Genomic DNA, 17,060 nt, shown 5'->3' with positions numbered 1-17,060 from the left:
TAGTAAATCTATGCTAAAAAAAAAAAAAAAGATGTACATAATAATTTTATGGATGAAAGAAAGTAAAACCTAAAAACTTAATCTTAGATCCTTAATGAGTATATAACCCAAATAATAATAATTTTCAAGAAAATAGAAGGTAAAAAAAAAAGAACGTCAAATAAAAATTTTGGAGAAAGAAAAATGAACTCTAAAATTTCAAGAAAAGTTGCTAGATTCAGTGTATCAGCTTTTGAATTTAGGATTTGATCTTTCAAAGATGTAGAGCACTTGAAATGAAAAACTAAGCTTCTCCCTCAAGATTTATCATGTATATAAAGGAGGAAGAAGAGAGAACGTGCTGGAATTTTTATGTTAAGAGCAGCCCACACATGAAGATAATGGGGGTTATTCATAAGAAAAATATAAGCTAAAGAAAACTAATAATCTATGATTTTTTTAGCAATTAATAAAATTATAATTTGTATTAAAAAATATTAGATTCAAATGGTTACTCGTATGTTCAGTCAGAATGTTTTGAAATATATTTAAAAGAATATAAAGCCAGCTTAAACTATTAAAATTAGATAATGTTTAAAAAAATCATTATAAATTTCATTTAAATCCGAAGTGGTTCATTAACCTATCAATTTTCATCTACAAAATCTAGTGAATTCAAATGGAATGAAAATCAAGTCAAAATTTAGTGACTATAAATATTTTTTATTAAAATAAAATTTTGTATAAGTTTAAATCTATTTTAAATTATATTAAAAATTCATACAAAATTAAGAACTATTTAGAAAAACTCACTTATATATAAGGAAATTTTTATAAAAGAATTAATTAAAAAAGGATACATAAGTATACTTAATAAAATTCCAAGTATGTAGGTATGTTACTTTTACTTATCATAATTACTCATTTTTGATAAATTTATATTATATATGAAGTATTTTAAAATTTTTAAATTAACATATTTAATTGCGAAATCTTAATGATTTTAAATTTAAGCTTATTATCCTTAACTGATAATATATAAAGTACATTAATCGATATATTACAATCGTGAGCAAGTCAGATCGTGCAAGTAAACTTCTATAGACCTCTAAGACACTTCTAAATGAAAATAACCTGAATTATTTTTTCGAAAGCTCCAAGCTATCCATCTTAATCCATCTTAGGTTCATTTATGTTCAAATTTTGATCAAACTTAGGTTGTGCAATGTACATCCATACAAGTAGTCATCTTACACAACTAAAAACCAAAGCACCTAAAATACTTAGCGTACATTATGTTATCATCAAATTTAATAGAATATATCATAAAGCTTATAAAGCCAATAGTAGCATATCTTCGACCAACTTGAATCAATCAATCATTTTCAACCAACTTTTCTTATTTTCACACACATGCATCATATATACATATGCATTTATTATGTCAAAATGTATGTCATGTCATATGAATGGTAGTTTATGCATGTTATATAATCCAAGTCTAGATTTATATGTACTAGTTTCTATTCACTTTATATGCTTTTTATTTTAATTATTTCATATAAAATAGCATCTATGCAAAATTATTTGATGAAATCTTGAAATGACCGCTCCAAAATATTCAAAATGTAAATATTTACCACATATAAAAATTTATGCAATGAAAGTTCAGTAAATTGGAAGAAAATGTATTTTAACTAGATTTGAGAGGAAGAAAATTATAAAAATTAAAACCACCGAAAATAAACATAGGATAAATATTATCTACAATGATCAGAGTAACTTTTGTAACTCGAGTGATTGTGGAAACACCCAATAGTTGATCTCTCTCTCTCTCTCTCTCTCTCTCTCTCTCTCTCTCTCTCTCTCTCTCTCTCATCCAAGCAACGAATGGGGAATGAAACGGGAACAGTAAGGGTTTAAGAAAAAATGGAATGAAATATTTTTATATAAAAAATATTTTGATTGTGTTAATGCTACAATGCTCTAGACCTCAATGCTTCAATGCTAACCCTGATCCCTATAGAATAAAGAAGATAATGCCACTATGGTCAATCACCCATAACCCCCAACATAGAAAGGGCAACATCACTATGCAAGGCATCACAACATCGTAGTGCTCCTAGCAAAAAATTTCATGCATGCAATATTTTCAATATGCTTCACTAATAGGTCATTAATTCATCTTTAATCTTATAAAAATTAAGATTACTATAGTGACAAAGTAAGCAAGACAGGTGATTGAGTTTCCTCACCTTCATATTCAAGTTTTTGCTTTTTTTTTTTTCCTTAGAGCGTGTTGTGAATATAACTTTTTATTAATGTATGAAATGTATTTCCATCTAACTCACTTTCTATTATATTCAATTATATTCTCTTGCTACTTTATAATTTCTCTAAGTGTTGAAATCGACTGTCTATTTGAATGACAAGTGTGGGTACAAATACTATGGTACTCTTTTATATATGATTATAAGAAATTTCTCAAAGTTTTTGAATCGGCCAATGGTAGATTATAAGTAGAAAAGCAACTTGGCAATTAATGAACAATTAGCTAATCTTGTCTATCAACTATAATTTAAACATTAAGTGTAGGAACTTATAACTTGATCTTTGAATGAATAATTAATCAACTTGAATGTTGAATAAATAATGTGGAACTCGGTCATCGATTGCAAGGATTTTCTTCTACAAGTTTTTCAGCTTCATAAAATGTAACTAGGATGACATCCATCATTCAAGCATATGGGTTGATGCTGACATCACTTCTCTGCCCTTCAATCTCTTAGTTATATCCTTGGAGTATTCATTCATCCCCAAAATGACGTATACTACTGCCATAGAAATGGAGCAAGCCAGGACCAATTCGCTCCCATGTCACACACCATGGGATCTTTCCTAAATGCCGACCAAGTTCCGCAATTACGAATTCTTTCAACATGCCAAACTTGATCAGATCTTCTACTAATCACAAAGATAACAACACTCTATATCGTGATCGTGGTATGTGAAAGGCATGTTATCCTCAAATATTTCTATCATGTGCACTCACCTTTATAGGCATTAAGTGCTTAATGAACACCTTATGCTATAATACTAATTAGACCTTTTGAGAAGCAACTCCCAACCAAATACTCTATTTAGTTGGGTCTAGTGGCCCTAAGGCAAGCCCTTGTATGAGCCCACAAAATATACATTCGAATGCTATGACATACCTATTATTTGTTAGATAACTAAAAAGACATAGAGTATGCCGTAAAATGTAATAAAAAATAAAAAAGGCCAATGAATAAAAAAATGTTTTACTGAGAATGGAAACTAACATTTCCCGGGAAATAAAAAGAGAAGCTGACATTTCCAAGGCATGCACCGAATGAAGCTTTATTGAAAATGTAGGAAATAGTTTTATCACTTCCATAACATAAAAATAAGCCGCCTCACAAATCAATTTAAGTGCTTATTAAATCATAATGATCATGCACTATGCAAGCTTTAAGGATTGTGTTGATCAAGATCAATATTTTGCTAGAAAAAAAAAAACCTGAGATTTGGCCTTCTTTTTCTCGCAAATTAAGTTGTTTCTGTTTATTTCGTTAGAAAACCGAAATATCATCATTAATTTCTTGCATTGAACATCAAAAACACGGGAACAAAAAAGGACAAAAGCCCGCAATAGAAAAAGAACTAAACATTAACAAGGTCTAACGATTCTCAGATTGCCCAAAGTATTTCCCTGCAATTGCGATCAAAATGTTGAGCATTGAAACCTCATCATCCACTTCAGATTTTGCAGCCAGAAGATTAGAGCACTTGCGTAGCAGGCACCTCACAGAAGCACAAGTATCAACATCCAGAGGAGAATCTACAGTTGCAGAGAGGGCGTATAGCCACAGGCAGTCTTCTCTCGAAAGGGAAATTGCTGCCTCCAACGAGCGTATGCTGCTTCGAAGTATGAAAGCTCGCGAGGTCACATCCATGGCAAGAATCGAAGTCAGTGTAGGATCGCTGTTTGGCTTCTGCCTGCACACTGAAGGCTTTGGAAATTCGTTGGCCGTGGGAGAATTTTCAAACTCAGAAAAAGCCTGGAAAGAGGATCCCAGTTCAAGAACAATTCATAAAAGAAAAACAAGTAGGCATTGCTATTAAAGGCAGCAGAAAAGTTGAGTAATATGCAGATTTCTTTTACAAAACAACATGAGAAAAGCAAAAAAGTTTGCATAATATAGATTTCAACTCTCATTTCATGATGAACTATATCAATGAGGTCGAATTGAGAATGAGAATTTATAAAGCCGAACTCAAGAAATTTGAATCCTCACGTCATATTGTGCTCAGTGAATGAAAAGCAGAAAAAATCTAAAATACCATAAAAAAAGGCAAAGACTTTGTTCAATATAGGTTTGATTTCAAAGTAGTACTATATGAAAACCAATAAAAAATAAGAATTCCAAAAGCCCACATTAAATAGTTGTGATAAAATAGATGAAGACAATGATGATAAACTGCTAAATAAATTTGTAAATCTTGTAGAATTGTTATCGAGTTTATGATAGATAAGACAATTTATTTGAGGGATTACTCTTTATTACTATACAAGAATGGAAGACCAGAGGACAATCATGAAGATAATCAAGGTATACTGTTAAGTTATCAAAGATGTAAAAAATGGTTGATGACCAATCCATCCTCTAAGATAGATTTATACCTATGTCACAGAATTCTGGAAAAGAATAAATAGAGATCGCTCAAATTCGTAGATTAGAGAACTAAATTGATGAAGGACAGAAAAAAATTTAATCGTAGGACCTTAGCTTTTAGAAAGGGGTGGTTTTAGCATACAAAAATAATAACATCAAGCCCTTATCCAACTACGTGGGGTCGACTACATGAATCATTTTTCTCTATTGTGACATGTTAAGAGTCAAATCCTCATTTAAATCTAATAAAGAAATGTCATTTCTAATATTTTCTAACCAAATCTTTTTAGGTTTACCTCTACCTTTCTTAACATAGGCCAAATCTAATATATTTACTATCCTAACAGGGTCATCAAAAGACTCATTTTACAGGACCAAACTATCTAAGGTGACTCTCTCTAATCTTATATGTCACTGGAAATACTTCAACCTTTTCACGGATTTGGTCATTTCATATCTCGTTTCTACGGTAAGTCCAATTATCAACCTGAGCATCCTCATCTCAAAAACACTTAAAATAATATTATGCTTCTCTTTTAATGGCCAATATTCTGCGCCATAAAACATTGCAGGTCTCACCACCATCTTATAAAATTTTCCCTTAAGTTTGAGTGGTACTTTTCTATCACACAACAAACCCAAAGCATTCCTCCACTTCGACCATCCAACTTGAATTCCACTAATAACCCCATCTACTTCACCATCTCTATGCACAATAAACTCAAGAGATTTTTTAACAAGTACACTTATTAATGACTTGATCGCTCAAAGTCACAAAACCTCACTAGATCTGTTAGTTTAAAAATTGTACTCCATGTATTCAATTTTAGATCTACTCAAACGAAAACCTTTAGACTCTAAGGGCTGGTTTGGGACGGCGTCACTACTGCTTTACTATTTAAAAAGCAATTAAACTTTTGTTTGGCCTGATTGCGGCACAGCCGGTTACGAAAATTTCTGCTGCCTCTCACTGCTTCCCGCGATCGAACCTTACCTCCCGCGGTACGCTGCTTTCCGCGGTTTCGAAGAACAAAAATTATGCTACTGCCCCAATTCGTGCGGAAGTTGTCAATCATTCCGCCATATCCATGCCCTCGTCTCCACTACCATACCTATATTCACGACATTCTGATCACGCAAATCATCGTCACAGCCAGTTATTGTTCGTCATCCCAATCCCCATACTCATACTCGTCTCCAGCGGGCTGCATCCTCAGCTCCATTCGGTAGGAGGTCGCTTGAAAGTCACTCATCAATTCAGCTGCTTCTTTTGAATAGGTATGAATTTCTTCAATCTGACCTCCTGCCTTTCGCTCATCTACGATTTTGGGTCTCTTGTCTCTCTCTCTAGCAAACCCCATCTGCTTTTGTTGCGTCCTGGAATGTGTTTTCCAGTTGTTCATACTTCTCGTGCTGCGCAGGGGTTGCTTAAGCCCTAGTTCTTGTTTCGATCTGGAATTGGGCGGCCCTGTAGCGGTTGTTTTGGGGTTGGTCAAGGGTTTGCAGCTGGGCTTTAATGGGTAAACTTTTCGGTTTTGTTTGCTAATACTCGAAGTTTGAATCTTTTATGAAAAATATGAAATTCTTATACTGAAGAGGGGTTGCTGCCGTTGATCGAGGGGTTGGTCCAGGGTTTGCTATTGTTGCTTCTCATGATGCCACTTTCTTTATTTAGATCTGTTTTGTTTTTATGTTGCTCATATCCTGCATACAACTTAAACGGTAGCATGAATTCTTATACTGAAGTTCATTTCATGTGGATTGATGGAAATAAGTTTCAATGGGGGCGGAGGGAGCTTGCCAGAGTTTGCATACGGCTATCGATGAGCAATTTCCTTTGGGAGTATGGATTGACGGAATGGATGGCCGTTTCTTCCAAAAAGTAGAGTATGAAAAAATTTCCACATTTTGTTTTAAGTGTGGAAACTTAGGCCATTTCATGAATGATTGTAAGGTGAAGAGTGATGTTCAAACGGTGGAAGATCCTAAGGTTTCTGCGGATGGTGTTTCAGTCGAAGGCTCCCAGGTGAAGAAAACGGTTCATGTGAATCATAAAGGCAGAAGGAGATTCAAGCCAGCTGGGAATAGATTGATTAAATCTAATGCTGAATCAAAATTCAGTCGTCCGAAGAAGGCTCCTGTGTATGTTAAAAAATCTCAAATGGAAATGGTAAACCAATCTATTAATATATCAGCTGGAATAGAAAAGGAAACTGAAGTTCAAGAAGTTCAACCAGTTGCTGAAAATCAAATTGTTGCTGAGCCGGTTGATGTTATGTCAAAGGCTGAGGTTTTCGAGTTGCTGGAACATCCAGAGCCCATGAAGATTATTGTATAAGGTAAGGAGATTGCTAATCCTAAACCTATCAAAGTAGATAATAAATTCAATATTCTTCAGAATTGTGGAGGAGATTTTACTGCAAATCTGGAATCAGCTCCTTTGATCCCAGCTGATGAGGTAGAAGAGGGGGAGGTTATTGACGACAGTATTAAACCCACTCTTTCAGATAAGCTGAAGTTGGTTGTTTCCAATGGAGGGGAGAAAGGGAAGCTTTTAAAAGAGCTTAATTCATTGGGAAAGTCTAATATCCTCCAACATAATAGAAAAGGTGGCATGTTATCAAGAGGTAGGAAAGGGAGCAATCCCAAATCTTATCTTTAAATGTCTTCTATTACTTTTTGGAATTGTAGGGAGGCTAGGAAGAGAGAAGCCTCTCATTATCTGAAAGAGTTTGTGAAAGATTATGATATATTTTTATTTGGGCTTGTAGAAATTAAGATCTCTACAATGGATACATTTGAATGTAATAAATTGATTGGTAGCAATTGGGATTTTTTTTCTTTTTCCTTCAGATGGCTTATCTGGGGGAATTTTGGTTTGTTGGAGAAAGGATTTAGCTTCCTTCTCAGTTATAGAAGCTTCTTCTCAAGTTGTAATAGGGGAAGTTCAAATTTTCAACAAAGGAGTGTGGATCATCTCTTCGGTTTATGCTAGTAGAGATCCCATTGGAAGAAGAAGCTTATGGAGTAAATTAGAAATGCTCTCTGATTTTAATCTTCCCTCCATTGTGGGAGGTGACTTCAATTGTGTATTATCTCAAGACGAGAAAAGAGGAGGGAAAAAGTTCTCCTTCTCACAAGGAGCTCAAGACATGATTTGTTTATGAACTCATGTGATTTCCCTGATTTGAAGAGTATTGGCCCCAAATTTATTTGGTGTAGCAATAAGAAGGGTGGAGCACGTATTTTGGAAAGATTAGATCTTTGTCTTGTGAACACGGCTGCTCTGGAAATTCTTAAGACCACTAATGTTCGTCATCTTGCTAGAATAGCTTCAGACCATTGTCCAATCCTGATTAATATCATTCCTAAAAGTATTCAGAAAAACAGGATTCTAAAATATGAAGAAATCTGGTCTTCATATCCAGCTGCAGCAGCTATTGTTTCCAATTCTTGGATAAAACCTGCTCAAGGGGATGAAGCTAATGTATTGAAATTGAAATTTAGAAGAGCTTTGAGAGCTCTCTTTTTTTCTGGAGCAGATCAAAGCATCAAAGTCTTGCGGCTTTGAAGGAAGGATTGAAGAAGGACATTATAGAACTACAGGAGGAAGAAGCTGAATCGGGTTGGTTACCTGAAGAAAAATTACTGTTGCTTAAAGCCAAAGTTCATGAACTAAATAACACGCTTGGACGTCTCAACATATGGTGGAGGCAACGTGCAAAGGTGAAATGGAATGCGGATGGAGACTCTAACTCAAATTTTTTCCATGCTTTTGGTTCTGGAAGGCGCAATAGCAATTGGATCCATCAGATCAAAAATAGTCAAGAAAATTGGGAAGAAGATCCTAAAGAGATTGAAGGTATTTTCTTTGATTTCTTCAATAGTAAATGGAAAAACAGGTCACGTAAACTGGAAGGTTGGCCGGCTCCTATTCATGTTCTAAATGATATAGATAAAAGGATCTTGTTGGCTGATTTTACCATTGAGGACTTGGAAAGGGTGGTGTTCAATTTAGAAGCTAATATCTCACCAGGTATTAATGGCATCTCATACTCTTTTATTAAAGCTTATTGGTTGATTATTAAAGAAGACTAGTGGAATGCTATTAATGTTTTTTTTCAAAAAGGGCATCATGTGTCCTAAGTGGAGGGAAACTTTAGTGGTTCTTATTCCTAAAACTAAAAATTCAACCTTTCCTTCAAACTTTAGGCCTATTAGCCTTTGTTTGTCAGTTTACAAGATTGTGGCTAAGATGCTCATGAATAGGATTAATTTCATCATTCCTAAGATTATTTCTAAGGAACAAGTTGCTTTTGTGAAAAGGCGTTCAATCTCTGATCATGTTCTACTTGCTCAAGAATTATTCAATAAATTTAGATTTTCAAAATCCTCAAAAGGGCTTATGGCAATCAGAATAGATATGGAGCAAGCTTACGACAATATGGGATGGTCTACTCTCAAGCAAGCTCATCAAGTATTGGGCTTTCCAACGGAATTTTCTAATCTTCTTCTTCAATGTGTGTATGATCCTAAGTTTTCTATTTCTATCAATGTGTGTTTTACAAATTGGATTGAGGCTATATATGGTTTTAGACAAGGATGCCCCTTGTCACCTTATTTGTTTATTTTATGCTCCCAATTGCTTTCAAATGCTTTTGCTCAGAGAGGTTCTAACATTGGTATTAAAATCACCCCAAATATGGATAGAATTTCTCATTTATTGTATGTTGACGACATTATAATCTTTTCAGAGGCTCATCATAACAAAACAAGGAAGATTCGTAAACTTTTGAAAGATTATTTTTCTTGGATGGGTCAAAAAGTCAATCTCCAAAAATCCTCTATCCTTATTGCCAATTCAACTATGAGGTCTAGAAGGACTTCCATTTCAAGGATGTTGGGTTTTAAAGTGGTAAAAGAGATGATGTATATTGGAGTTAAAATTGCTTTGAGGAGGTTGAGAGTTTCAGAATTCCAATTCCTGTTGGAGAAGGCTGTTGGCAAATTAAATGTTTGGGGCAATCGATTTATTTCTCTTTCTGGAAAGTTATTACTTATCAAGTCGGTCTTTCTTTCTCTCCCTAATTTTTTATCTTCTCATTCTTTAGTCCGTAAGGGAGTTTTGAATGATTTGGATAGAATGTGTAGGGAGTTTTTATGGAATAAGTAAGATGAGAGCAAAGGCTTACATTACATCTCTTGGGAGAAGCTGTGTTGTCCGTTGAGGTTGGGAGGAAAGGGAGTGCAATCGGTGGCTAGTAAGGTAGGTCCTTTGAGGGCCAGATTTGCATGGAATCTATTCTCTAACCCAGGTTCATTACTGAATAAAAATCATATTGCTAAGTATGGTAACCAATAATGGAAATATGATTCTAAGAAGAACTGTTCTGCACCTAGAAAGGGATTATTTCGGGTTTCAAGTCTTTAACTTCAATTATCAGGTGGAAGGTTGCTACGGGTTCAGAGATCAATATCTTAAATGATACATGGATTTTCAATAAATCCTTATCTAAGTGGCCTGCATTTGCTACAGATTTAAGTGAAGATTTAAAGCTTGATGTATGCATACGAAATGGTGAATGGGATGAATCTCAGTTACTGAGGTTCTTTGGTCGTTAGCTGGTAATGTCATTTTGGAGATTGATATTTGTCCGGAATTGAAAGTAGACCATTTGGAGCTCATTCTCAAATGTTCTGGGAAATCGATCTCTGCTTTGATTTCTTAGAATGCAAGCTCAGACAGTCTCAGACAGTGTTGAAGGCGGTCATTGGCGGTGGCGAAAAAAATTGAAACTTAAGCCCTGTATCGATTTGTTTTGGTGGCGTTTGATTAACAAAGCCCTTCCATCAAATGAATTTTTATCATATAGAAGGCTGTTGGCTTATAATGAATGCCCAAGAGGATGTATGTTGTTGGAAAATACATAACACATTGCTGTCAAATGTTCGAAATTAACAGAGACCGTAAATTTGCTCAGGAAATGGGGGTTTCTGGCTCCTGATTTCTATTCTTTAGAGGATTGTTTATCAGGTCTTCAATCTTATGCAGAGATCAATCCTTTTATCGGAAATCTATACTGCACTGCTGTTTTTTTACTGCTGGAAGAGTAGAAATAAAATTGAGGAAAGTTAAGAAGACAGTTTATATGTTATTGCTGCTAATGCCTTAAGTATGTCATCTGCTTCTAATATTCTTAATCAAATTTCGGGTCACTGGGATTCCAATCAGCTTTTTAAGCTGTCGTATTCTTCTTGGTGTCCCCCTCCTCTCGAATGGATTCATTGATGCTTCTTTAGAAAGCAACTATAATGCTGGAGTGGGAGGAGACGTTAGAAATCATAAGGGTAGATTTTTATGTGCCTTTGGAGTAAACTGTATGCATTGGGATTCAGCACAAGTGGAGCTCTTCTCTATTTTATCATTTAAAATTTTCATAAAAGATTGGATGTTTGATTCGAAAGGCATCATTGTAGAATGAGACAACAAGAATGTGATCAATCTTGTACATAGGCTATTCAACAAGGAGCCCGTAAAAGAAAAGATAGTTAAGCTCGAAGATTTTTCTTTTCTCTTTGATTTTAATCAAGTTTTGTTTAACTTTACAAAGAGAAATTGTAATAAGTTAGCGGACTTTTGTGCTAACTATGCTAGTTCTTTAGATTTTTTTTGGGAAGATTTAGGTGATAATAAGATTCCTCCTATTTTTATTTCTATGTTAAAGGAGGAATGTGATTGTTATTCAATCACTTAGTTTTTGTATCTTTCTCTATTGAATAAAATTGCTATATGCATTTATTCAAAAAAAAAAAAAAAAGTTCATTTCATGCAGCTTATGTAGTATGTAGATAGATATCTGAACTCTAATAGATATCTGAACTCTAATGACAGTATGCCCAACATTTTTCTTTGTTTGCCCAACATTGTATAATTTTTTTTAACAGTTATGTCTGTTTAAATTGTCATTAGCTTGTTAAGTTCCAATTCTTGTAATTACTTAGTTAATGTTTTAGTACTGTTTTTTCTTAACACTTAACAGGGACTTGTTTGCTCTTAGCAATTGCATTTGTTCTATTTTCTGTAAAAGCTTATAAATAAAGGCGGTACATTTGTAGAGTCATCTTGTATTCTGAATAAACAACAACAATAAATAAGTTCTTTTATTAGTGAAGAAAAAATTTGTGAATCATCAAGATTTAAGTCAATTGTCAATACCGATCTTGAACCCTGTTACAAGTGATTGGTTGCAGAAAATTCCTAGTGAAGTCCATATGCTACGGTGACCAGCTAGAGGGGATAAACATGATATGACCTCAACTCTAGATCAACGTGTAAAGTCCAATATTTGATAGCTTCGCATGGTTTTGAGAATTAGATCAATCTTTGTATGCAATAGTTTTTGCAGAATAAAATATTGGCTAACTTAGGTGTTCTTTGATAGCTTCGCATATTAAAGAACAACTTAGATTATGTTTGATACCAGTTATATCTTGGGCAACTTGAAGAAGGCTCGGCCATGGCCAATCTCTCTGCACCAACAGAAGTTTTGCTGTTTCCTTGAGACCAAAACAGAGGCATCTTCTTGTCATCATCTCTCATCCTCTCTGCATATTCTTTTTTTTTTTTTTGAAATCCTGCTTCATTCTATCCACCAAATGCTTTTTCGAGCTCCTCCATTACTTTCAGGGAGGCTTGATTGTCGGAGTATACAAACTTAGCTTTTCTGGAAGATTTAGGTTCAAGAAAAGGTTTAACCACCTGCAAGAAATTTTATTATCAATCTTTGATGTCTTCTCAGCTAGATCTTCAAAGGTTTTTTGGTTCCAGGTTACGTCAAGGTCATCCAATGCAGTCTAATAGTAATTTAATAGTTTGATGGTGGCAGTCACAAGCTAGACATTTATTACATTTTAATTTAAGAAAGAATGGTAGTTTAAGAAAATGTTGACTTTTTGACAGCCAAGTTCAGTACTTGAGAAAACACTGGATATTCTAGGCTTGCGAAAAACTATGCAGAATTCTCAAAACCATGCGAAGCTATCAAAGAACACCCAGTTAGATGTTTTAAGAATTCTCAAAACCATGCGAAGCTATCAAGTTCTTAAATATTGCATAATAAAATATTTTTATTTTAAAATTAAGATTAGATCATGAATGTTGCTGAATGAATATTTGAATTGTTGCTTTAATGTTGCAGTGAACAATTTTCTTTTTAATGTTGCTGCAGGTTATGTTTTTTAGGCCTAATTTCAGACCATTTTTCATGATTGCACTTGGTGTTTCTTCTAATAATGCTGAATGAATATTTGAATTTATCATTAATTGATTGAACAGTATGTGACATTGAGAATACGTTACTTAAGAAGTTTAGCTTAAATTAAGTTGGGGGATACATCCTTTGGAGATAGTTCATTGTTCTCATAGCTGGAAATTGATTTGTACTTAAAATTTTCCTGAAAAGAAAAAGTGCATATATTTAAATTTCGCTACAATGTATTATTTACTTTTGATAGCATATGAGGTGTTTATATATATATAATATATTAATACTTATTGCAAACTATATGCAGGAATGGAATGTAATGAGAATAGAAGTGAGTCAGCTGATATTGCAAATATTAAAAAGACTATACTTGCGGCAATATATCTTATAAAAGAGTATTATGAAACATATATTTGCAAGACACCGTGCATGATATCGTCATATAGAGGAGACAAATGGATTGGAGAGCTGCTACAAGGTCATCCAACGATGTTCATAATATGTTTCGTATGTCTCAAATAATTTTTTTAGATCTATTGAATGAATTGGAATGTGTTCATGGTCTACATGGATCATCAAGGACAACAAGTAGAGAAGTACTTGTGATGACTTTATATATTTTATCGCATAATGAATCAATAAGGTCCACATGTGAGCAGTTTCAACACTCAACTGAGACAATAAGTAGGTATTTCTTTATTAGATTGGAGGCTTTGGTAAAATTATCATGTTCTATGATAAAGCCTATAGATCTTGAATTTTGTGATATCCCAAGGAATATTTTGTATGATAATCGATATATGTCATATTTCAAGGTAATTTATTATCATATTATATGATTTGTTTAATGTATATAATATCTAATCATCGCTTCTTAAATAGGACTGTATTGGAGCTATCGATGGAACACATGTGGATGCTAGTGTTTCAAATGCTGAGAAAGCGGCTTATATAGGAAGATATGGGTCAACGACGCAAAATGTTATAGTTGTTTGTGACTTCAACATGTGCTTCACTTTTCTCATGGCAGGATGGGAAGGAAGGCACATGACAGTCATATTTTTAAATTTGCAACTCGTAATAGATGAAATAAATTTCCCATGCCATCTCCAAGTGCGTTCTATATAGTTGTAATATTAGTAGTGGTAAAACATATACTAAATTACAAATAGCTTATAACGGAAAAATATTATGTTGTCGATGCTGGATATTCGATGCAACGGGGATTTTTAAAGCCATTTCCAGATAGCAAATATCATATACCAGATTTTGAAAGAGGAAGCCAATTAGTACGGGGGAGGCAAGAAACTTTTAACAAGCGACACTCTTCATTAAGAGGCGTAATTGAATGATCATTTGGTGTTTGGAAGAAAATGTGGGTCATACTACGAGATATGTCAGCATATTCATTCAAAAAACAAATTAAAATAGTGATAGCAACAATGACATTGCATAATTACATACGTTGACATCCCACTCGAGAAGACTCAGAATTCAACATATGTGATGAAGACAGAACATATATACCAGAAGAGGCATATGAGTTTAGAATTGGGCAATCATTAGTAGAGACCAAGGTTTTAAAAGGCGAAATCGGGAATCGAGGCTTTTTTTTCTAAGCGAGGCGAGGCGTAAGCCTCGAGGCGGATCGAGGCGTAAGCCTCAAAACGATTAAAATAAATTAATTTAAAATTTTAAATAATGACAAAAAATAACAAAAATAATAATTATTTGTACTATCAATAATAAAATAACATTAATACAAAAATATATCAGTCTGTCGGGAGTCCAAGGGGGCGCTGCCCCCTGGCAGCGCCCCCGGAACAAAATTATATTATAAGAGTAATTTTGAAATTCTGCTTATTGTATATGCTCAATACCGAGCGTACCGAGCATGTACCACTCAGTACCGAGCCAGTAACGCTCAGTACCGAGCATGTACCGCTCAGTACCGAGCATGTACAACTCAGTACCGAGCATACCCGTGGAAAAAGGCGTAAGCCTCGCCCGAGCGTTTGAGGCTTAAGCCTCAGTTCGCCCGACCTCCGCCTCGATTCGAGGCGTCCGCCTCGAACGCCTTTTTAATCGATGGTAGAGACTGAAGAAAACACTTTTAATTAGGAGGTACAATATGGTGAAGGTGCTGAGGAGATGATCCATTTACGATAGGAAATCACAAATGCATTGATGACTGAGATAAATTAGGAAGTTTCATATATTTGGCAATATGTTCATTCTTATTTAATTAAGTTTGTGAATCTTTCGATGAATTTTTTTATTTATTTTAACTTTACAAATATAATACAAAACTTTTACATTGATTTACGAATTACTGCTAAGTAGTACTTAATCTTGTGATTTTAAAAAGGGGCTGTATTGATCCAATATTAATATATGCAAGGGTGTCTTTATATGGTAATATTTGTTCACCTTTGATTTCCTCATATGAAACCTTTTTGCTACCTATTTTAGCAATATTAGCCCTAAAATTTTTTTATTGTACATAATTATTTTTTGAAATAAAGGATTTTAAATTTGGTTTTCAATTTGGTTTCAATGTCATACAAAGTTTTGATGGTTTTGACTGTTTTTTATTTTCTTATTCAGTTTTTTTAAGCAAGTAAATTTTTTTAAAAATATCAGAATAATGTATTAAAAATGAAATTGTGCAAAATAAATATTAGAAGAAATATAAATTTATTAAACAACCTTTTTAGACCTATACTATGTTGCTAGCGTGTCCAAATATATATTTCTTAGGTGACATTAAATACGACTCTATATTTTTATTTGAGTTTTTAACAATACATTTGAATGGTTGAAATTAAACGTATAATCAACAAATTTGTTTATGTTTTAAATTTTAAACACCGAGCATATAATTTGTAATAAAAATAAACCTTATATTATTAAAATTTTTATCTTTTTTAAGTTAAACTATGTTTCTAAATTTTGATATGCTATACAGATTTCAGAGAAAAAATTGATGCACCAAACTTTTGTTCTTTAAACATTACGTTGACATAATTTTTTTAAAAAAGATCAATCAAAACATATTTTTATTATTACGAAAAAATATTTTATGATTAAATAATAATCGAGAATCTAAAAAAACATAACAAATTAATTTGAAGTATGATAGAAAAAGTTAAGTTAAAATTTTATAGTATTTTCATATATAAACTTATAAAAGATTTGATAAAATTATTTAATTTTAATTCAGAAATGTTAGTTGATTATTATATTTATCTAAATATATATAAAAGGGTAACAAGGTAATTTGTTGTCATATAGTAGCAGCACAAAAACTCAGTAGTTATACTACCCAAACAAAATATATTGATTTATGTACAACAACTTTAAAAAGCAGCTTTCTGGACAACAACTTCACAACCTGCTTTATCGACAGCTGCAGCCGTCCCAAACGAAGCCTAAGGTTGACCTCCATAATTCTTATTTACCTTCAACTCCCTCTCTAGTCTTATCAACAAGAAGAATATCATCAGCAAAAAGTATACACTAGGGTACATCCTCTTGCAAATATCTAGTGAGAACATCCATGACAGACCTTGTTAATTACCAAGAACAATTTTTGAGAGTTCACATCAAAATAGATATAGATCGGCAAAACGAGTTGATTCCCAAGAGATAATTCCCGATGCAACAAGCATTTAAAATTACTTGCATTTATAGACAGCCGGAGTATCTTGTTCCTTATCTAAAAATTGGCAGGGAGGTAGATTTTACCTTTTTTTTTTTTAATCCATGAACGTGTAGTGCAGTGCTTAATAGAACAATTGTGCACTTGATATAGTAGAAGTTGAGAGATGACGTGTACTCCAAGAAAAAAGCAGACAAAACAGGGAACTTGTACAGTTGATGGAAACATATATCTCACCCATTGATACTAACTGTAGATTTTAAGAAAATAATTTAGTCAAGATAAGCATAAATTTAAAATAGTAGATTTGTTATGATAATGACATAAAAATTTGATTTTGGATAAAATTATATTTTAAATTTTGTTAGGATAATTTTTTATTTTGGACAACTTTGACACCAAATTTAAACATGATTTGAATTTTAAATTACCTCCTTAAGATCTATATGTATGGGCTTA

General features: G+C 33.4%; 1 protein-coding gene across 1 annotated transcript in view; it reads right to left on the bottom strand.

Annotated features, from left to right (window-relative positions):
• Positions 1-3,344: 3,344 nt before the first annotated feature.
• Positions 3,345-17,060, bottom strand: part of LOC110109575 (gem-associated protein 2) — a 44,209-nt gene continuing 30,493 nt past the window's right edge. The window contains exon 4 of the mRNA XM_020840719.2: positions 3,345-4,061. Within this exon, the coding sequence (XP_020696378.1) occupies positions 3,681-4,061 (381 nt within the window). The 3' untranslated portion in view covers positions 3,345-3,680. The remainder of the gene's footprint in view (positions 4,062-17,060) is intronic.

Source organism: Dendrobium catenatum, unplaced genomic scaffold (assembly GCF_001605985.2).
Source record: "Dendrobium catenatum unplaced genomic scaffold, ASM160598v2 fragScaff_scaffold_1548, whole genome shotgun sequence".
NCBI lineage: Eukaryota > Viridiplantae > Streptophyta > Magnoliopsida > Asparagales > Orchidaceae > Dendrobium > Dendrobium catenatum.
Note: the sequence above shows the minus strand (reverse complement) of the source record. Positions and strands in the feature narration are given on the sequence as shown.